The sequence below is a fragment of the Tachyglossus aculeatus genome, chromosome 9 (assembly GCF_015852505.1).
Source record: "Tachyglossus aculeatus isolate mTacAcu1 chromosome 9, mTacAcu1.pri, whole genome shotgun sequence".
Classification (NCBI taxonomy): Eukaryota; Metazoa; Chordata; class Mammalia; order Monotremata; family Tachyglossidae; genus Tachyglossus; species Tachyglossus aculeatus.
In genome coordinates, this window is record NC_052074.1 from 33,063,927 (window position 1) to 33,087,676 (window position 23,750).

At 45.5% G+C, this 23,750-nt stretch overlaps 1 protein-coding gene across 1 annotated transcript; it reads right to left on the reverse strand.

Moving 5' to 3' along the window:
* Nucleotides 1–860: 860 nt before the first annotated feature.
* Nucleotides 861–20,828, reverse strand: TDRD15 (tudor domain containing 15). Its single transcript, XM_038750875.1, has 5 exons — nucleotides 20,753–20,828; nucleotides 11,779–18,066; nucleotides 10,722–10,759; nucleotides 9,939–9,964; nucleotides 861–2,132 (listed from the first exon to the last, which is right to left on the reverse strand). Exons 2-3 carry the CDS (start codon nucleotides 18,062–18,064, stop codon nucleotides 10,731–10,733), a joined length of 6,315 nt encoding a protein of 2,104 aa, XP_038606803.1. The 5' UTR covers nucleotides 18,065–18,066; nucleotides 20,753–20,828; the 3' UTR covers nucleotides 861–2,132; nucleotides 9,939–9,964; nucleotides 10,722–10,730.
* Nucleotides 20,829–23,750: the final 2,922 nt, after the last annotated feature.

Genomic DNA, 23,750 nt, shown 5'->3' on the forward strand with positions numbered 1-23,750 from the left:
TTGGTAGACCTATTTCCTGCCCTCAAAGGGCTTACAATCTTGAATAGAAAGGTCTCTCACTTACAAAGCTACATCACAACTGACTTTAAAAAATACTTTAAATGAGAGTTTAGTTTTTCAGCACAAAGCATTTTTCACCATAAAGGATAACTGTGAACAAAATATAGCAGAACGCCTGAGTAGATGAATTTGAAAAACACATTTTAATTTGGGAAATTTTAAATTAGAAATATGCAACCATCAAAATAAAATATTTCTTGGTAAATGCAGCAAAGTAATGAATAACTGAACTCAATAATCCCCCTTTTCTTAAAAATCATTACATTTTCCCATAGTAGTCTGTAGACGTACTCATGAAAGAAATGGCAGCTAAATGTACCCAGATTTTTGATACATGTTTTAAGAAACCAATGGCAATTTTCAAACTAAATTTCAAAAGAAAAATAAGTATTCTATAATATTACAAAATATTCTAACCTGATTATTTTGAAAACTATACCATTATTTCATATGAGCAGAGGACAGAACTTCACACTTACAAATTGGAGAGAAAACAGGGATAAGAATTAATTCCTGCTCTGAGGCTTAATTAAATTTTTCTTTTGGCAATAAATGAAAACCACATTTTATCCGTTCTTCAAACAGAAATAGAAATTAAACAGAAATTTACACGAAAACTACCCAAGGTAGAATTTAACAAATACCGATGTTATTTAAAGATCAAAAGAGAGGAACCATATTTAATTCCCACCTGTGTGTTCTCTCCCAACACTTAACACAGTGCTCTGCACAAAATACCTGCTTAATATTATTTCTACTAAAGAAAAATCATTACTTTAGTCTTTAATGGTGATTGTACCTTGGTTACAAAAAACAATGTAGTTAAAGCATTTATCAGAGCAATCAAGTTGTTTCCAAAGAAAAAAGGTGTGGATTTTAGTTTACAAAACCTATTCTAGCATGTACTATGTTACTTACGGTAATAATACGAATAAAGTGAAACATTTCAAAACGGGCAAGAGTTCGTTGCATAAGGAGAAAAACCGATGTCATCAAAACCAATTATTAACAGGGAAAAATTGTGCACATTTGATTAGGGAATTATATGTAACTGATAAGTCTAGCTACAATGTCAAGCAGTTAGTACAGTGCTCTGTACAAAATAAGCACTCAATAAATACCACCGACTGATTCTATGTGCGGCAGTGCTGTTTGTGTTTGTATGTGCGGGTATGCATGTGTGCCAGAAATGTGCAAATATTTCACACGGGAAAAGGGCCGCGTATTCTGCCACGATATTCGCCAGAAGGTGTAATAATATTACCGATACGTGACATATGGTATTCTGCACAAAAACCTATCTGGGGAATGATATCTTCAATAACAGTTGTCAATTTTACAATGTTTCAGTAGCTTGGAGTTTACTACTGGATACATTTATGCAGTGCAAAGTTCCATATTTCTAACATGCCTACAAAATCCAGGGACCCCAGCGCTACACCAAACAACAACATATCACTTAAAGTGGTCCATGATGCCCTCAAGTCGCATTTAAACATTTATACGGATTTGTCTGCTTACCGACATAGTCGTTACCTGCCTGAGATTGATCAGTTTTCAAGTCCAGTTACTGTCCTGCCACTTAGGAAAAAACACGTCCAACTTTCTTGTGAATCTAGCCTTCGAAGCACATCTTAAAACATTGTACAATTTTATTTAAAAAATGCATCTTATCCTGAGTCCAGGGAAAGGAATGTATCGAAATATAGCCTCCACAAGATTTTTCTTCGATAGTATTGATATTAAATATATGCGCTGTCTATTTCTGTAACTGTCAAAATACTGTAATGAATGTTTGGTGAATAATAATAAAATACTCCTCAAGCAAGGGATTACAAAACACTAAGTTAGGAACTGGTATGATACAAACTGTTACTTCAAAACTGTTTACTTCAAATGATCTGGAGAAGTTTCAGCTTTATTTTTATATAAACTTTAACCAAAATGATTTTCAATCCAACATCACTAGGTAACGTGCTATATAAAGCGATGGTAATTCAACAGTTACAGTCCAATTAAGTGAGATTTTTCCGTATTCTCTCGAACCGTAGAAAGCTGTTCCAACCTGATACCTAGGAAAGAAAATATACATAGTTTATGGGAAGTTTAAGTTCTGAACAGCTAATTTTAAATCAATCCTCCGAGTAACACAATAAGCATTTTTTTCTAATACATTTCAAACATCAAGTGAAAACGAACTGCAGCATTTTATTACCAACTCTACTAGTACGGCAAGGATTCTGGCTGGCGTTCGGGAGTTTCTGAGGAGCGTCAGGGGATATAGGGAAGCACGCAGGGAGACGGCAGGTGGATTGTGTTGCCAATTTGTACTTCCCAAGCGCTTAGTACAGTGCTCTGCACATAGTAAGTGCTCAATAAATACGATTGATTGATTGATTGATTGATTGAGTTTCCCAAGCAAGGTTAGCTCTCTCCTCGGTTCTTCGAGATCTAGTCTTCCACGGACCCCCTCGCATCCACCTTTAATTAATTCCACATTTTCCAGTGGCCACTGGACACCTGCGCTGTCCTCTCGGGACTTCTGGCATTTTCCCAACGACTTCAAGTTGCCCCCGTCCTCACCACCGCTCAACTTTTTTTCATTTTGCCTCCCCCTAGGCCTCCATGGTCATAGTAATAACAATGATGGCATTTATTAGGCGCTTACTATGTGCAAAGCACTGTTCTAGGCACTGGATCTCGCCTTCTTCGAAGACTCTTTCACGGCCATCTGGTGGGGCCAGTTGCTACGTACATAAATGCTGCAATAAAGCAAACGCTTCTGAAAATAATTTTCATATTTCCATGCAATGAGATTTTCTGATTTTATAAAACCAGGGGGCCACTGCTCTCTCCCATTACAGAACTTTCAAGAACCCCAATATCTGGTTCAGAGGCTTTCTTATTTCTGCAGACTTAATAGGTTGATGCCTTAAAACCACAACTGCAACCCCACGTAAAGCCATCTCAGCTACACACAAACACACAAAAGTGGTGTACCATGCCATGTGAAATAAATACACACCAAGGTCTCCCTGACTCTTTCCCCTCAGGGTTGGTTTTTTGTTTTTATGGTACCGCCTAAGCATTTACTAGGTGCCAGACATCGTACTAAGCACTCGGTAGATACAAGCTTATCAGGTTGGACGCAGTCCCCGTCCCACATGGAGTTCACGGCTTTAATTCTGATTTTACAGATGAGGTAACTGAGAAACAGAGAAGTTAAGTGACTGGCCCAAGGTCACACAGCCGACGCATGGTGGAGCGGGATTAGAATCCAGGTCCTTCTGACCCCCAGGCCTATGCTCTATTCACTAGGCCACGTTGCTTCTCATTTTACAGCTCGTGCCAGTGGTGTGACCTGCTTTGGGGGGCAATAAAATAATTTTTCACCACCAATTTCACATAATTTGTGAAATAATTTCATAATTTCACAATAATGTGTGGAATAATTTCACACCACCAATAAAACCCAGGTATCCATAAGACTGGCTTAGAATCCAGTGGGTTGTGGGTATCCGGAGGTTCAGTCAACACACAGCTGACACACCTAAAAAGCGAACAGGAATCATCACGGACCCCGGTTGGACCGAGTAACCTATTCATGGCTGGTATCTTGAATTCTCTTTGCACCTGCCCAAATGACAATTGGGTTACACCAACATAAACCCTGCTGGTTACACTAGGTCTTGCTCTGATTCTCATCCAACTGTGGGAGAGAATCCCACTTATACATCACACCAGACATTTGTAAAGTTGTGACTCTGTGTTTGAAGATCATTGGCAGAAACACAATTAGAACTATTCATTTAGGAGTCACCAGCATGAAAGAAACCATGTCAAAAGTTTTAAACAGGAGACTTCTTTGTCACTTTTCTCCTAGGGCCTCTAGATGGTCTACGGGATTGCGGCTTCAAAGCCTCTACCAACCACCTCCCCAATCCTGCATTCGCTGCCTTCATTTCCTATTCAACTTCAATCCCAATCAAGCTAGTGTTCTTTTTCATCATCCCCTGCCAACAAGCTTCTGCCCATGGACAGTCTTTTCCCCGCTTCACTACGTTCGATCTGTCACCACCAAAATGCAGTTCCAAACCCACTCGTCTCCAGAGAGTTTTCCCTGTCCACTAGCTTAATTTCTGACTCTTTCTTTCACCCCTCGGGAAAGTGGTATGGCCGAGTGGAAAGAGCATAGGACAGAGTCGGGACACCTGGGCTCTAATCTCGGCTCCCGTCACTTGCCTCCTGTGTGACCTTGTTCAGTCCATTTTTTCCCACTCTTCAAATACCTCAGGGGTCCCCATCCACCTCCACATCAAACAGAAATGCCTCACCATAGGCTTTACAGCACTCAATCATCTTGCCCCCTACTTACTACCGCGCTGATTTCCGCTAAATGCCAACCTACTCACCCGTACCTCAGTTTTGCCTATCTCACTGCCGACCCCTCACCCAACGTCCTGTCTCTGGCTTGGAACTCCCTCCCTCATCATATCCAACAGAAGATCACTCTCCCCACCTTCAAAGCCTTATTAAAAGCCCAACTCTTCCAAGAGGCCTTTCCCAACTAAGCCTTCATTTCCCCTACTTCCTTTCCCTTCTGTGTCACCATTGTACTTGGATTTGTACCATCTATTCAATCCACCTTCAGACCCACAGTACTTATGTACATATTCATAAGTTGTTTGAATGTCTGTCTCCCCCTCTAGACAGTAAGGTCCCTGTGGGCAGGGAACATCTACCAACTCTGTTACAGCATACTCACCCAAATGCTTAGTATAGTGGTCTGCTTGTCTCTATCTGTTACCGAACTGTACTTTCCAAGCTCTTAGTACAGTGCTCCGCACACAGTAGGGGCTCAATAAATACGACTGAATGAATGAATGCTCCAAGTACTCAATATACAAGATGGATCGATTTATTTGGGGCAAGTCACTTCTCTTTTCTGTGCCTCAGTTTCCTCATCTGTAAAGTGGGGATTAAACACCTGTTTCCCCTGAATCTGATCTCTTTATCTTGTCACTGCCCCCAGCATATAGCGCAAGGCTTAGCACAAGCCTGTAGCAATACCGTTAAGTATTATTAGTCCAAGGCATTCTTTAATTGGTGACTTACTGCTGTACCCCAGTGAGTACTGTCGAGTGCTTTCACGAAAATACAGTTTTAGGTGAAAGGACTTCTACCTGAAGTACTTTCCCAAAAGACATCATGTGAAGTACATTAATGCATTTCCAGGACTCAAAACAAGCAAATGTTAAAGTGAGAAAAGTACAACATAGTTCAAAAAAGTCCTACCTCCTTCCCCTCCCCACAGCACTTGTATATGTTTGTACAAATTTATTACTCTATTTTACTTGTACATATTTACTACTCTCATTTATTTTGTTAATGATGTGCATATAGCTATAATTCTCTTTGTTCTGATGATTTTGACACCTGTCAACATGTTTTCTTTTGTTGTCTGTCTCCCCCTTCTAGACTGTAAGCCTGTTGTTGGTAGGGACCGTCTCTATATGCTGCTGACTTGTACTTCCCAAGCTGTTAGTACAGTGCCCTGCACACACTAAGCGTTCAATAAATACAACTGAATGAATGAATCAATCAACCTACGAATCAAGCAAAAACTCCTCACTCTCGGCTTCAAGGCTGTCCATCACTTCACCCCCTCCTACCTCACCTCCCTTCTCTCCTTCTACAGCCCAGCCCGCACCCTCCGCTCCTTTGCTGCTAACCTCCTCACTGGGCCTCGTTCTCGCCTGTCCCGCCATCAACCCCCGGCCCACGTCCTTCCCCTAGCCAGGAATGCCCTCCCTCCACACATCCGCCAAACTAGCTCTCTTCCTCTCTTCAAAGCCCTACTGGGAGCTCACCTCCTCCAGGAGGCCTTCCCAGACTGAGCCCCCTTTTTCCTCTCCTCCTCCCCATCACCCCGCTCTGCCCTACCTCCTTCCGCTCCCCACAGCACTTGTATATATTTGTACAGATTTATTAATCTATTTATTTTATTTGTACATATTTACTATTCTATTTACTTTGTTAATGATGAGCATATAGCAATAATTCTTTTTGTTCTGCCGGTTTTGACACCTGTCTATATGTTTCATTTTGTTGTCTGTCTCCCCCTTCTAGACTGTGAGCCCGTTGTTGGGTAGGGGCCGTCTCTATACGTTGCCGACTTGTACTTCCCAAGTGCTTAGTACAGTGCTCTGCACACAGTAGGTGCTCAATACATACGATTGAATGAATGAATGACTGTGAGCTGAAATGGGTAAACCACAGATGGCGTGCCTCAAAATAACACTTTTAAAGACCCAGTGAAATAAAACCTCTGACATTGAGGAGGAGCAGCGGTTAGTTTCCAAAGACAGATCAGTTGACATCCGGCCATCAGAAATGATTAGCCTCTCTGGAAGTTGAGGCGTCGAGGAGGCTGGGACACCAAGAGGGAGAAATGAAATGGCACTAGTCGTTAAGAACAGCATATAAGTACTGCAGCAAGAGTAAATATTTTCACACGCACATTATAGAAGTGTCAGTCATACATTAGTCCTTGGGGACTCAGGCACACACTGGTAAAATCTCACCTTCGCTATCACCATGTTTTAATCCAAAAGTCTGCTTCCCTCATAAACACCCATATACACACACACATTCTGTGTAGAACTTGGTAACAGACTGTGCAATATACAAGATAAAGGAAGCAATCCCCACTCTCAAGGAGTTACAATCTAATGGAAGAGATAGTAGAAACGAATAAAAATACACCAGTTAAAAGGGAGATAACAGATAAGCACAGCAGACCCATGTGAATACATTAATAAACTGATAAAGACAAGGAAGCTAATGGGTTTGGCATAAACAGGAAGATGGGTGACAAATTCATTATTTAATTATGGTATGTGTTAAACATTTAGAGAAGCAGCATGGCCCAATGGAAAGAGCCCGGGCTTTGGGGTCAGAGGTGATGGGTTCAAATCCCGGCTCCGCTACTTGTCAGCTGTGTGACTTTGGGCAAGTCACTTCACTTCTCTGGGCCTCAGTTCCCTCATCTGCAAAATGGGGGTTAAAACTGTGAGCCCCCTGTGGGACAACCTGATCACCTTGGAACCTCCCCAGCGCTTAGAACAGTGCTTTTATTCTATTTATTTTATTTTGTTAACATGTTTTGTCTTATTCTCTGTCTCCCCCTTCTAGACTGTGAGCCCACTGTTGGGTAGGGACCGTCTCTATATGTTGCCAACTTGTACTTCCCAAGCGCTTAGTACAGTGCTCTGCACACAGTAAGCGCTCAATAAATACGATTGATTGATTGCTTTGCACATAGTAAGCGCTTAACAAATGCCATCATTATGATTATTATTATTATTTACTACATACCAAGCATTGGACTAAGCACAGGGGTAGATACAAATCATCAGTTTGGACACAGTCCCTGTCCAACACTGGACTCATAATCTAAACTGGAGGGAGGAGGATTTAATCACGTTCTGCAGATGAGGCAACTGAGGCACAGGGAAGCCAAGTGAATTTCACAAGGTCACACAGCAGGCAAGTGGGGGAAACTGGTCTTAGAACCCAGGTCATCTGGATCCCAGGCCTGTGGTCTTTTACTAGGCCACACTGCTTCCCATGTATGCAAACCTGCATACCCAAAATTTCACCATCCTGAGCCGAATATCTGCAAAAAATTGAGGGGCAGGTATTTCTTCGGTGAGCCTGGGTGGGTCCTGGCAAAAACCTCTGTGAGCCTGCGTAAAGACGGACTGTTCTTTGTTGAAGTGGGGGAAAAACGTAGGTAGAAAATGGCTGTGCCTTTTGTGGGAAGGATTATTCTGACTGATGCCCCAACTCCTGAGCACTCCCGGGTCATCCCCAGCTCTGCCGGGATTCTGGAGCAGATCGGGAGAAATGTACACACACATGGAAAGGGAAAGGCTTTTACTTCATTTCACAGATACAGCTTGCCTTGCAGCAATGGCAAAACCTGTCCTTTAAGCGTGCTCATACGCACTGAGAAGTAGCGTGGCTCGGTGGACAGAGTCCAGGCTTTGGAGTCAGAGGTCATGGGTTCAAATTCTGGCTCTGCCAACTGTCAGCTGTGTGACTTTGGGCAAGTCACTTCACTTCTCTGTGCCTCAGTTACCTCATCTGTAAAATGGGGATTAAAACTGTGAGCCCCCCGTGGGACAACCTGATCACCCTGTAACCTCCTCAGCGCTTAGAACAGTGCTTTGCACGTAGTAAGCGCTTAACAAATACCATCATTATTATTATTATTATTAATGCAAAGACCACGGGTAGAGAGTCAGAAGACCTGGGTTCTAATCTGAACCTTGTCACTTACCATTTGTGTCACCTTCGACGAGGCATTTAACTTAGCTCTGAGTCTCAGCTTCCTCATCTGAAAAATGGGGAATAAGTTCTCCCCCCTTCCTGTAGACCATGAACCCCAAATGGACAGGGACTCTATCCAACCTGGTTGTTCTGAATCTAATCCAGTACTTACTACAGTGCTTTTCACATTGAAAGCAATTAACAAAGAGCGCAATTGCTGTTATTATTATTATTATCATTATTATTATCATCATCTGGGCCAGCCTCCCACTACAATGGGGAGCGTGTGCCAGTTCCAGATCTGTATGTTTTGAGTTGGCTTAGAAAATTCACAAATACAAGTTGGGTCAGGTAAGCAGATATAAGCTTACTGTGGGCAGGGAAGGTGTCTACCAATTCTGTTGTACTGTACTCTTCCAAGCATTTAGTACAATGCTCTGCAAAAAGAAGCGCTCGATTCATGATTGACTGGAGTCACAGACAGAAGAAGAGTCCGTGAGTGAATATGCAAGACTGGGTGACTTAATCAACGGTCACCTTTTACAGAAGACTATGAAAGCGGCAAAGATGTCTCTTGTTGAAATGATGACCGCAACGTCAAAGAATTAAATGGGAGGGTCAATCCCCACTAGATTTAATGAAGCACCTAACTCTCCTTTACAGTCTACAACCTAATGATGATGGTGGTGCCTTTGCTGGACAGATATTCACCCCAGCCCCAAAACACTAGCAAACACATTTGATTCTCTATTATTTCTCTATTTGTAATATATTTCAATGTCCGTCGCCCCCAGTAAGGTGTTTACTAAATGCTATGTGCCCACAATTGTTCAAAGCACTAGCTATTAAGGTTGGACACGGTCCCTGTCCCACGTGGGCTCACAGTCTAGGTAAACTGTAGACGACTCAAAGTTTCTTGTGGGCAGAGATCGCGCCTACCAATTCTATTATAGACTCTATTATTATAGGCTTTTAGACTGTGAGCCCACTGTTGGGTAGGAACTGTCTCTATATGTTGCCAATTTGTACTTCCCAAGCGCTTAGTACAGTGCTCTGCACACAGTAAGCGCTCAATAAATAAGATTGATGATGATTATATGGTCCCAAGCTGAGCACATGAAAGCACTCAATGAACACCACCGATTGATCGACTGATCAATTGGATGAAGCAAATAAAAAATAAAAAGTATAGAACACGGATCACCTTATGCCAAGCGTACATTAACTACATCAAGAAATGTAAGCTTGTCTATAGAAAAGACAGTCGTTGGTAATCGACAAAATTTCAAAGAGGATACAAACGGAAAAATTACACTTTACTCAAATTTAATCCAAGAATAAAAGTAGTTACAAAAGGGGAGAAATGGGTGTGGAGCACTGCCTTTCAGATCAGATCTAAATCAGATCTAGAGCACGGTTCCGGACTGTTCCACAATCAATATTATGCCATTTTTGACATTTTTCAAAGAGCTAAACCACTGGAATATCCTTGGGGATTTTTGTTTTGAAAAATATTTTTTACATAAGAGGTTATCAGTACTTACTGGTGTCCTAGGATAAGTGCAGCCACCTAGAAAATGTAATGAAGAATGTTAAATGTTTGTTAACAGCATCAATAATAAAAGCACATTTAATTTCTCTGTGCCCCAGTTTCCACATCCACAAAACAGGGACTAGAATACCTGTTCTTCCCACTATTTAGACTGAGTCACTTGTGAATTAGGGACTGTGCAACCCGATTCGTATATTCCCCAGCACTTAGCACAGTTTTTGATGCATAGTAAGCGCTTACCAAATACAATAATAATAATGAACCGATTTTTCTCTCTTCATTGAAATTTATGTATGCAATTGAAACCCTTTTATTGTTACGACCAGGCCAAATACATTTACCTTTTTTTAATGTGAATGAGAATGTCTAACGAGAGCCTGTGACATTTATTTGGTTTACTGAACTCATTCCCAAAATCACGGAGAGGAAAACACTATATTCAGAGTGAACCAAACTATTCTGTCCCCTTAGCGTATCATATATATATATATTACTAGTTCTTGCTCTTCTAAACAAGCCCTGTTTCTCCCACTGAAATAAATGACCCTATTTGTAGTTTTCACCATCACTGGCACCTTTTTCTAATAAGAACTACTTACACACCTGTAGTTGTAATGCAGCTAGAGACACGACACTTGATTTTGAGACCCCTCGTGCCCCTATTTAGTCAAAAGCCTAAAAAGTAATACTTTTTGAATTCCTCCCGTAGTAAACACTGTCTATATGTAGAAAAAGTTTCCAAGTATATTAAGAATAACTTGTGAAAGAGAATTACCTGCATGTGTTAGGAAAGGGTCTCAAATCTGTAGGTACCTACAACATCAATTACCAGAAAATTAATTCATTCTGATTGAAACACATTAAGCAAATTAATGCTACACTTGACATTTTTTCTGTTTTTACATTTTTTTGCTAATCAACTGATAGAGTTGAATGAAGTATAACGATATGAGGAATTACTAATTAGGTACATACCAGACATATCTACTGAATATCTGCAACTAAATGCGTGATTACATAATTTTAAAAACACCATCATGGAAACTCAAGTGTTTTTCCTCTATACCTTCAAGTTTCTTCAACTACTATATCATTTACCATTGCAGAAATGGTGGCATTAGCCCAATTCACAGGTAGACAAATACAGTTCTCAAAAAACTATGAAAAAAAAAGAAAAATCAAACTGAACAACTGCTGTCCCCAACCAAACCTCCCCCTGCCACAAAAAAACCAAAAAACAAAAACGAAAAAAAAAAAAAAACTACCCTTCTTTCTAGCCAATACAAAAATTGGATGGCAAAGAGATGTTAATTTTAAATAACAGGAAAAGAAATTCAGTTCAAAAGCTGATCTCTAGGGAACTCAAAAGACACAAGTTTTTCTTAATTCACCCCTTTAGACAGAAGGGTTCGAAAGCCAGCAGCCTTTGTTACTGATCTTGGCAAGCAGCATTTTCTCATTATGCCCGAATTAGGCACATGGACTGAGTTGAATTCCCACTTGTGTATTCTTTCCCAACACTTAGTACAATGCCGTGTACACAAGAATCTCATGCACATAAATATCAATAGTCTGAATAGTGATAATATGTGGCTATTGCTGAGAATTACACCATTAATACTTTTACTTGCCCACAGCATTTCCCTGTGCCCTCGACTTGTAGGGCCTTGTTAATTTGATTTACGCCGTTTAATCATATGCCAACTATATTAGCATAACCTCCAACCTGACTACATTGCTTTCGTATTTAATGCTCTAATAGGACAAACCTTCAAAAACAAAAACAGGCCACCGAACTTCTGCCAGGCTATAGATCAAAGCATTTTACTCACCCTCGGTCCATTCTTTCGATGTCGTTTCTTCATCGATATTGAACGCTGTCGTTTCGGTCTTGAAGTCGATCACATTAAATGCCTTCCAATGTTCTCTGGATGGGAGGTTTCCCATGGAGTTCTCGTGGCTACTTATTTCACACTTTGAATCACTGCAGGGCTCCAAACTTCTAGCTCCTTCATACGACACCACCTTAAAGTTGCTTCTGGACTTGTGTTTTCTATACCGAGTTTTCTTCTGTGCGGTTATGTTCCCGAAAAGCAATCGTTTACTAGTGCAGCTCTCCCAGACGTCTTTCTGTCGGATTTTTAAAATCTCCTGCTGCGGAGGGTCCTTCTCAGAGCACGGCAAGAGTCCGTTTTCATCAGGACTGTACTTTCCCTTAACTGACTGACTAAATGCTTTAGCCTTTGGATTGTGAGGCACTTCAGAAGGCCGATGGCCAACCCCAAAATCTGCGGAATAAACCGCATGACCAGCCACAACTAATCTCTCGGCTACATTGCTTTGCTCATGTGTAACATCTACTTGCAGTTTCATTCCTAAACTATATCCCCTCATCTGGAAAGTCAGGTTTGGTTTACTTAGAAGATCCTGAAAGAGCGCTTTGGCTTCTTTGCTCCAATATTCACCCTTGGCAGGTACCACACCGTATAAGACACAAGGATAAGTTAATCGCGGTAAACACCTCAGCTCCCTGGGCACAACTTTAAGGTGAGCCAGATCGGAGTGAGGAATGCAGGCAAAAAATCCATAGTCGATAAATAGGAGTTCCACAGACTTATCTGACACTTCAGAAATTTCTACCCTATTCCAATGATCGAAACAGCCAAATCTGACCAAGCCACTAGAACCAGTAACTATGAGGTCCCGAGGCAGAGTCGGTAGATTTGGGGATAAGTCAGACAGCATCGTAAACAGCGTTTTCATGGTGTCAAACGAGTCTTCCAGTTGAATCCAAAAGTCAGATGGATCAAAAACAACAGTCACAAAGCCTAGATATTGCCTGCCCCTTTGGAACCCGGCCCACTTAACCGAATTTCCGCTGACTGACGTGACGGGTATCTCGGAATCCCCGGGAGCTGCGTTCTCAGCACAACGATATTTGCTTTTTCCATTTGGAGAACTAAAATTTACGTATTCCAAAAGTAACGTATCGTTAACCAAAATGTCCACTTCCCAGACAGACTCGACATACCTGAGGAAAAGGATTTTGACTTCAAAGTGAGCAAATACGACCAGGTCAAATGCCTTTTCTGAACTTGCCAACCAAACCCATTTACAAGGCACAGCCTGTCTTGGAACGGCCCTACCCTCACTACTGAGCTCCTTCGCATCCTTCAAAGGCACTACTTCATAGGTACCCCGGTCAATAAAAAAAACAAGCATTTTCTCTTTACTGAAGTTCCTGTTTTTCACTGTCGCCCGATACCACTTGAGCGTTTCTTCAGATTTTGCCAAACACTCCAGGCCTTCTTCGATATTTTCCACCGCCAGCAGACGGCTGTTCTTTGCTTCTTCAGCCACCAGCGACGTTAAATCGGATGTTACCTGGGCATTTTTGGTTAATCTGACATAGAAGTTTCCCCATAACTTTGAAACCTGAAGAACTTTGGCCATCTCCAACTGTCCAGGCTTTATCACTTCATTGGGAATCTTACCCCATTTTGAAGGCGAGGGTTTAACGGTTGGAGCAGCTTCACAAGTTTCTGATCTTTCCCCCAGTTTCCTCTCCGTAACCGGGCTCCCTCCTTTCAGTGCTGCGTTCTGCTGTTCGGGGCCTGCTATCCACTTCCTGAGGTCATTAATGACAGACTTCTCATCATAAAAAATATTGACTTCCCACTTTTGCGCGTGCTCTTGCAGAAATTCACAGGTGACTAGTCTGTTGTTCACTTTTTCAGAAAAGTACGCCAAAGTTTTGCTGCCGCACAGTTCACTGAACTCACCACCCTCTACCCCACTAAGGACAGAATGGAAACTCAGCCTGGGAATACCCAAAAACTTGCTCGGAAGCGTGTGGATTTTGGACACATTTACAATCGCCTTGTTGCCGTAGTCAATGAATTCCACTTCAAAGGATTCCCCTGTCACAACTTTATTAATGACCGCTCTATACCAGGCATTATCAACTGCGTATTCTGCTGCCACAAGGTCTCCCACCACAAGCCCGACCACAATTTTCTCTTGCCCTGCACCTATCGCATTATCATTTAGTTCTTCGGCAAGTTTGAGGATCAATGCCTCATCTTCCGCGAGATGGATGTAGAAGCTCAACGGACTATTGATGGCGGAAACGTACCCTTCGATTTTGGTATTTCGGTTGACATTAGGTTGAGGAAGATCTGAGTATTTAGGACAAAAGACACTTCTTGCTTTTGGCTGGACTGGATGGTGCTTGTCGGCTGTAAGATGTTCTCTCAAAACACAAGTAGATTTTTCCCAAGTCTCATCTGCACCGGGATCTCCTGCAGGATCGGATTCAATTTCCGGATGCCTATGTCTTAGCCCCCACTGAGCCTCTGGCCGATTCACTGGGTTTCCTGAGTCAGGCTTACTTTTATCCAAGCCTGCTCGTCCGGGTTGAAAGCACCCCGCTTTGGGACCTATTGCTTGGTCTACTGTATTTGTCAAAGCACTGGGCAAGTCAGTCTGACCCCCTTGACCGGGCAACCGGTTGAACATTTTGTTCTTTGAATAAATGACCTTACATCGTCTATGCCCCTCTTTTATATCCTCTCTTTCGTCACGTTTTCCTGACGTTAACAACTGAGAGCCGCGAAGTGCCCGATCGGAGCCCTTGCGCTCCAGGAAACGTAGCACTGACTTAATTTTCTGATTTAGATGCTGATGCCCATCAAAGAGTTCTAAGCCGAGCTGGCCATCCGAATCCTTTGCCACCACAACCGCTTTGAGCGGCTTTCCCAGAAAATGCTCCGAAAACCAGAGGTTGAGCTCCACCGGAATGCACGCCTGGCCGAGACTGGTGAGGTAGCACTTGATGGCTTGCATAGGGGTAAACAGCAACTCTAGGCAGTCGCTTGAAATAGGAATCAATTTGTCCCGTTCTACTACCTGCTCATTTCCAAAGTCCACAAAATTCACCAGCATGTAAGAGGAGTCTATCGGTGTCGCTACAGCTCGGTACAAAAGACCATCTGCAAAATACCTGGCGATGCACGGTCGCGGGCTGTTGCCGTCACATTCCAGTCTACCTGGGTGGTCGCTGAGCTCTGCGATCTTTTGGGCGATCACATCTAAGTTCCCGCTGTTTCTTTTAAGCTGACAGTAAAATTTCTGGGGACTACAGATGTGGGATAGGTACACTTCCTCCTCGCTTCCAAGTTTGATATTAAAGGAAGAAAAATAGTAGCTGCACAGATTACCCGGTGATGGAAGGGGAACTGAAAATATACTCTGCTCGGCATGGCCGCGACTTATAAGAAACTCTCGCACGTTAACAAATGGGGTTTGCAAATCCACGACGTTACACAGGTGTCTCGGCTGCACCCGAAGTAAGCTAATGATGGTACACGTCAAGACGGTACAAGTAGAAACGAACTTACCAAAGTCTGCGCACGCCTCTTTGGTCCATTTCAACGATTCTGAGTTTAAGGGTGCAATTCGGTTAAGACTGCAGGTGAACGCCTGGCCCTCCAAAACCATAAATTCTGGATTCATAGCACAGAGGTCAGTCAAAAAAACTCTTTCGCGGTTCCCCCAGTCAACAAACACCACATCGACCCCTTTTGCGGTCACTGGCGCCGTAACAGCTGCTCGGTACCAAAGTCCATCCTTAGCACTCTTGGCAACGCAGGCCACCTCTCCGACCTGATAGGGATCGCGATGAACACTATAATAACCCTGAATTCTTTTCATCAGTAACATTAGCTCAGGTACCCGGCTCAGAAGCTGGCACGAAAAGTCTCCGGGGGAATAGAAATGAGAGCATCTGACGTCGATAACTGTTCCTGGTTTGAACCCAAACTCTTTATAAGGATATAAAGGCTTGATTTCCCCCCAGAATTGCCCGGACTTTCTGGGAAAATAATCCACCCCACTTGAGGAAAGCCCACCTGGGAACTTTGAGAGGGGAAAGTTATTTTCTTTGGCCGCGTCTGAATTGCACCTTCTACCTATGGATTGTATGCTTTTACTAGTACTGTTCGAGGTGGTTGATCTGCTTTGTTTAACCGAACATTTTCCGGGTTCTGGCTCGAACCTGGATTTTGCATAATCATTTTTATATTTTGGAGGACATTCTGACTTTATTCCCCAATATTCGGCATACCCAGCTTCCACCATAAGTGTGATGGTGCTGACATCCTCTGAAGTCCCCAGGCACTGCACATCGACAACGTACTTGTCGTTTTTCTTGGCGAGGACTTTAAGCAACAGTGTCCGGTTGAACACAGTAGCTTTAAAGAAGTCCGTTGCACTTTTCACCCACAAGCCTTCGGTGGGAAATACGTGAGCCAGCGAACAGCACAAGGCCAGAGCAGGTAACTCACACAGCTCCGGTAGCAACGTTTTCACCTCGTAAAATGGCACAGACTCGGTATTTCCAAAATCCAGAAAATAAACGTTCACCTTGCAACCGGTGACTTCAGTGACCACTGCTCTGTAAAAATGCATATCTTTGATGTAGCGAGCACAGCACCATGACCCGGGCTGTGGTTTTTCAAGCAGCAGCTCATCATTTCCACGGCAGTCATATATCTCTGCAATCTTATTCATTAAATCTTGGAACTCCTGTTGATGGTTATTAGTCCGAACCCAGAAACTGGACGGATTCAAAACATATTCTACAAAAGCCATGTGAGTAGAGCCTATCTTCATCTCTACGGTCTTAAAATGGAGACCAAATTCAAAAAAGCTGCCTTTTTCGGGTCTTGACCAGTAAGCATTTCCAATAAATCTGTCCACGGGAATCTTATCTGGGTCACGCAGTGCACCATCTCCCACAGCACGGGTGGTTTTCCCGTCGGCTCCCGGGCAGCTTTGGGATACGCGCTGATTTTCCCGCTGTGGATGCTTCGACCGCCTCAAAATGTCTTGCCAGTGCAACGTCACGAAACCCAAACGGTCGTCACTGAACCGATCGATGCAAAGAGCCACAACCTGTCCTAGTAGGGCTTGCTTAAATATAGTCAGCTGCAAACGTACCGTGTTCTCATCGGGATTGCGGAAGCAGGATAGGGAACACGGAAAGGAAAACAATGGTGCTAAAAGGAACTCCTGTTTCAGTTTCTTGACGAAGCGCGAGGGCACCGCCTCACTGTTACCAAAATCCATGAACCAGATCTTCACTTGATCGTTCGGTAAGAGCTGCTGCAGGATCCCTCTTTGCCACTGCCCGTTCCTTCTCTTTGCGGCACAGAGAACTCCGAAAGTATCGCACGGTGGACTGCCTTCTCTCCTGGCTGCTTCATAATGGGAAGTCATGGCCGCGGTCAGCGTTTCCAGCTCTGGTAGCCGCTGAAGCAACTGACAGTGAAACCTGGCCGGACTTCGGGCAGAAATCACTTTCACGCTCGTTACAGTGCCGACGGACAAGCGTGGCCAGAGGTTATCCAGAATGTGCCGGAACTCGGGCAAAACCTCGTCACTGCTAATTGAAGCTGGAGGCGGCGTACGTTTCCGTTGCGACGAACCAGGCGTCTGCTCGCAACAGGTAGCTCGAGGCAAATTTTCTATCAGTTCGACAATAAGGCGGAAGGAATCCCCATCCACCAGCCTCCCTAATTTTAGTTCAAGAATGTGGGCGCTGATCTGGGGAACTTCAAAAAGAACTAGTTGGTGAGGCCAAAGGGCTTGCGTGTGCCCCTTCACCTGTAACCCTACCAGTGACCTGAAGTAATTGACGGCCTTGGCGGACCATTTTTCCCCAATTGGAAGGATGTTGGCCAAAATGCCGAAAGCCACCTTTGGGGGGAGGTGAAATAAGTCACCGTTGGCAGAAGCCAGCTGCGCTCCGCTAACTTTTACCTCTTTTCCACAATCAATGAGAACCACCTTATAGAGCTCATTAATCTTTTCCACTACCCTTCCCCTATGCCAATCCCCCGACTCCTTCTCTTCAACCAAACACCACTCACCCATACCAACACTGCCTTTGACTTTGGGGACGTGCTGGATTTCGCTTTGCAATATGTGGTAGTCGAACTCGCATTCGGGCTTATGTCGCCCCTGAAACTTCACTAAAACCTCCTTAGGCACGCACTCTATGTGGCAGATCCTTAGATCCGTATCTGAAGCTTCTGGGGGTGGAGGCACGGAATCCATGTCTGTAAAGCAGAAAGGGAAAAGAAAAATCTAATTGGCTTTCCAATTAACGGTCCGTTTCACCTGCCGGTCACATTGCACTTAACCATTCTTGATGAGAAAGAGAGAGTCTAGAAGGGGGAGACAGACAACAAAACAAAACATATTAACAAAAGAAAATGAATAGAATAAATGTCTTCTAGACTGTGAGCCCACTGTTGGATAGGGACCGTCTCTATATGTTGCCAACTTGTACTTCCCAAGCGCTTAGTACAGTGCTCTGCACACAGTAAGCGCTCAATAAATTCGATTGATGTACAAATAGAGTAATAAATACGTACAAACATATATACAGGTGCGAGGGGGAGGAAGGGGAGAGCAAAGAGGGAGCTCAAGTCTGGGAAGGCCTGCATTATTATTCTCTGGGCCTCAGTGACCTCATCTGTAAAATGGGGATGAAGCCCGTGAGCCCCACGTGGGACAACCTGATTACCTTGTATCTATCTGGGCGCTTAGAACAGTGCTCGGTACATAGTAAGCGCTTAAAAAATACCATCATTATTATTATTATTATTATCATCATTACATGTAGTTCGCTAAACCATAAGGTCCTTGTGGGCTTATTGGGCTTATTTGGGTGTCTATTTATTGATATATATATGTTATTTATATATATTATTTATTTATATATATTTATCTATCTATATCTATATCTATCTATATCTATATATATTTCTCTCCCAAGAGCTTAGTTCAGTGCTCCGCACATAGCATGCACTCAAAAAGCACCGTGGCTCAGTGGAAAGAGCCCGGGCTTTGGAGTCAGAGGCCGTGGGTTCAAATCCCGGCTCTGCCACTTGTCAGCTGGGTGACTTTGGGCAAGTCACTTCACTTCTCTGGGCCTCAGTTCCCTCATCTGTAAAATGGGGACGAAGACTGTGGGCCCCTCGTGGGACAACCCGCTTACCTTGTATCTACCCCAGCGCTTAGCACATAGTAAGCGCCTAACAAATACCTACATTATTAAAAAATACAAGTGAATGGATGAATGAGGGAGGAGATGAATGGGGAGGGGATGGGGGCAACGAGGGTGGGGAATGGGGGGGGCAGGGAATGGAAGAGGTTTAATCAATCAATCGCATTTATTGAGCGCTTACTGTGTGCAGAGCACTGTGCTAAGCACTCAAGGGGGAAGGGGGGAAAGGATGGGAGCAGAGAAGAGGTGAAGAGACTGGGGTCGGGGGGAAGGAGTTGGGGCAAGAGGAAAGGAGAGAAAGCTGAACACTGAGGCTCAAAGGTGTGCCAGGCTGGGGGACAGTGAGCAGGTGGGGTGGGGCCAGGGGAAACTGAGGCCACAGAATGAACTAGAGGCTTCCGCTGCACCAGGGGAAACTGAGCCTGCACTGGGAAGGCTGAGCGCTGCAGGCTTGGGCAAGGGAAAACTGGGGAGGCTTGGGTGGGCTAGGGGAAACTGAGTCCGCGCGGGAGAGGCAGGGCGCTGGAGGCGTGGGTGAGGGCGGGGGAAACTGAGGCAGCACTGGAGAGGCTGGGTCCTTGAGGCTTGGGCGAGGCCAGGGGAACCTGAGGTTGCGTTGGAAGCTTGGGCTGGGCCAGAGGAAACTGAGGCGGGGCTGGAGAAGTTGGCCACTGGAGCGTGGGCCAGGCCAGGGGAAACTGGGGCTAAGCTGGAGGTTGCGTGGGGCAAGGGGAAACTGAGGCAGCGCTAGAGAGGTTGGGCTGGGCCAGGGGAAACTGAGGCAGCGCTGGGGAGGTTGGGCTGGGCCAGGGGGAACTGAGGTAGTGTTGTAGAAGTTGGCCTCTGCAGGCTTGGGCGGGGCCAGGGGAAACTGAGGCCGCACAGGGGAGGTTGAGCGCTGGAGGCTTGGGTGAGGCCAGGGGAAACTGAGGCCGCACAGGGGAGGTTGGGCGCTGGAGGCTTGGGCAAGGCCAGGGGAAACTGAGGCCGTGCTGGAGAGGTTGGGCTGGGCCAGGGGAAACTGAGGAAGCACTGCAGAGGCTGGACACTGGAGGCTTGGGCTGGGCCTGGGGAAACTGAGGCAGCGCTGGAGAGGTTGGGCGCTGGAGGTTTGGACAGGCTGGGGGAAACTGAGGCAGCGCTGGAGAGGTTAGGCACTGGAGGATTGGGCGGGGCCGGGGGAAACTGAGGCCGCACAGGGGAGGCTGGGAACTGGAGGCGTGGGCCGGGGGAAACTGAGGCCGTGCTGGAGAAGTTGGGCTGGGCCGGGGGAAACTGAGGCAGCGCTGGAGAGGTTGGGCGCTGGAGGATTGGACAGGCCGGGGGAAACTGAGGCAGCGCTGGAGAGATTGGGCACTGGAGGCTCGGGCGGGGCCAGGGGAAACTGAGGCCGCGCAGGGGAGGCTGAGAACTGGAGGCTTGGGCTGGGGGAAACTGAGGCCGCGCTGGGTAGGTTGGGCGGGGCCGGGGGAAACTGAGGCAGCGCTGGAGAGTTGGGCTGGGCCGGGGGAAACTGAGGCAGCGCTGGAGAGGTTGGACCCTGGAGGCTTGGGCGGGGCCGGGGGAAACTGAGGCCGCGCAAGGGAGGCTGGGCGATGGAGGCGTGGGCCGGGGGAAACTGAGGCCGCGCTGGGGAGGTTGGGCGGGGCCGGGGGAAACTGAGGCCGCGCTGGGGAGTTGGGCTGGGCTGGGGGAAACTGAGGCCCGTCCCCGTTGCGGCCCCCGACACTTACTGAGGAGCCCCCGGGCCGCGGGGGGCGCGGAGGGCGCGGAGCCCCAAGCGGGACGAGGAACCGTCGCCCGCGCCCGCCCAAAACGGCCCCGGCGCGCACTGCCGCGGAACGGGCTCCCGCCACCAGGGACACGGCGCAGGCGCACAACGGCGCCGCGGAAGCTGCGCGGGCGCGGGCGCAGGCGCACAACGGGCCGAGGGGCAGCTCCGCGGGAGCGGGCGCGGGCGCAGGCGCGCAACGGGCCGACTGCGCGCCGGGGGGAGGGGATTATTGCGCCTGCGCATGCGCGCGAGCTACCGCGGCAAGGGCTGCGGCTGCGAAGGGTCCTTAAAAATAATAAAAATAATAATAGTGCTATAATCATCATAGCATTCATTAAGCGCTTACTATGCGCCAAGCACCGCTCTAAGCACTAGGGAGGTTGCAAGGTGATGAGGTTGTCCCACAGGGGGCGCACAGTCTTCATCCCCATTTTACAGATGAGGTCACTGAGGCCCAGAGAATAATAATAATAATAATGATACTATTTAGTAAGTGCTCACTATGTGCAAAGCACTGCTCTAAGCGCTGGAGAGGTTACAAGGTGATGAGGTTGCCCCACAGGAGGCGCACAGTCTTCATCCCCATTTTACCGATGAGGGCACTGAGGCCCAGAGAATTAGAATAATAATAATAATAATATTTATTAAGCGCTTACTATATGCAAGGCACTGTTCTAAGCACTGGGGAGGTTACAAGGTGATCAGGTTGTCCCACGGGGGGGCTCACAGTCTTCATCCCCATTTTACCAATGAGGTCACTGAGACCCAGAGAATAATAATAATGATAGCATTTATTAAGCACCTACTGTGTGCAAAGCACTGTTCTAAGCACTGGGGAGGTTACAAGGTGATCAGGTTGTCCCAAAGTGGGGCTCACAGTCTTCATCCCCATTTTACCAATGAGGTCACTGAGGCCTGGAGAATAATAATAATGGTAGTATTTATTAAGCACTTTCTATTTGCAAAGCACTGTTCTAAGCGCTGGAGGGGTTACAAGGTGATCAGGTTGTCCCAACGGGGGGCTCACAGTCTTCATCCCCATTTTACATATGAGGCAACTGAGGCACAGAGAAGTGAAGTGAGTTGCCCAAAGTCACACAGCGGACAACTGGCGGAGCCGGGGTTTGAACCCATGACCTCTGACTCCAAATCCCGGGCTCTTTCCACTGAGCCGCGCTTGAGCTTCATGTAGCCGGGGAACTTCCACACCACCGTTGGAATTCCTTAATTCTCTCTTTCTTTTTCTCTCTTTCTCCCTTCTCTCTCCCATGCAATATGTTTGTACATATTTATTCCTCTATTTATTTATTTATTTGACTTGTACCTATCTATTCCATTTATTTTATTTTGTTAGGATGTTCGGTTTTGTTCTCTGTCTCCCCCTTCTAGACTGTGAGCCCACTTGTTGAGTAGGGACCATCTCTATATGTTGCCAACTTGTACTTCCCAAGCGCTTAGTCCAGTGCTCTGCACACAGTAAGCGCTCAATAAATACGATTGATTGATTGATTGATTGATTGATTGATGCAACAAGGCCCCGCCCAAGTTCCAGGGAGGACGGGTGAGCCCAAGCTTGGCCCCAGAGCTGAAGAATGATTAATTTCTCTTTTCTCCATCACTTCCCCTCCCTCCCGGGGGGCCCAGCTGGCCCCCCGACGCTTTGGGCAGGACCATATATGTTGCCAACTTGTACTTCCCAAGCGCTTAGTCCAGTGCTCTGCACACAGTAAGCGCTCAATAAATACGATTGATTGATTGATTGATTGACCAGAAGAGACCCCAAGTAGTAATTCGCCAGCGGCTTTTCACCGTGCAAAGTGAGTTGGGCCAACTAGATGGCAGTGTCAACTGAAGAATAAAGAGATCGCATTTGGATTTTGTCTTGGTAACATGCTAAGTCCATGTGATATTTTGTAATTTGTACTTCCCAAGCGCTTAGTACGGTGCTCTGCACATAGTAAGCGCTCAATAAATACGATTGATGATGTTGATGTGATAAACAATTACCTGGCCAAGAAACCAGTCAATTAAACATTCACCCACCCGCACGCAACGTGCTGCAGAGCAGTGAGGCCTTCCCAGACTGAACCCCTCTTTTCCTCCGCTCCTCCCTCTGCTCTACCCCCCTCCCCGCCCCACAGCACTCCTCTATATATGTAACAGATTGATTATTCTACGTATTTTATTAAAGATGTTGACGGCTTGACACCATGTTAGACTGTGAGCCCAATGTTGGGTAGGGACTGTCTCTATATGTTGCCAATTTGTACTTCCCAAGCGCTTAGTACAGTGCTCTGCACTTAGTAAGCGCTCAATAAATACAATTGATGATGATGATGTTTTGTTTTGTGGTCCGTCACCCCTTCTAGACTGTGAGCCCGCTGTTGGGTAGGGACCGGCTCTGGATGTTGCCAACTCGAGCCCACTGTTGGGTAGGGACCATTTCTAGATGTTGCCAACTTGTACTTCCCAAGCGCTTAGTACAGTGCTCTGCACACAGTAAGCACTCAATAAATACGATCGAATGAATGAATGAATGTGAGCCTGTTCACTTCTCTATATATGTAACATATTTATTATTCTACATATTCGATTAAAGATGTTGACGACTTAACACCTGTCCACTTATTTTGTTTTGTTGTCTGTCTCCCCCTTCTAGACTGTGGGCCTGTTCACTTCTCTATATATGTAACATCATCATCATCATCATCAATCGTATTTATTGAGCGCTTACTATGTGCAGAGCACTGTACTAAGCGCTTGGGAAGTACAAATTGGCAACATATAGAGACAGTATCTACCCAACAGTGGGCTCACAGTCTAAAAGGGGGAGACAGAGAACAAAACCAAACGTACTAACAAAATAAAATAAATAGTATTCCACATATTTTATTAAAGATGTTGACAACTTAACACCTGTCCACTTGTTTTGTTTTGTTGTCTGTCTCCCCCTTCTA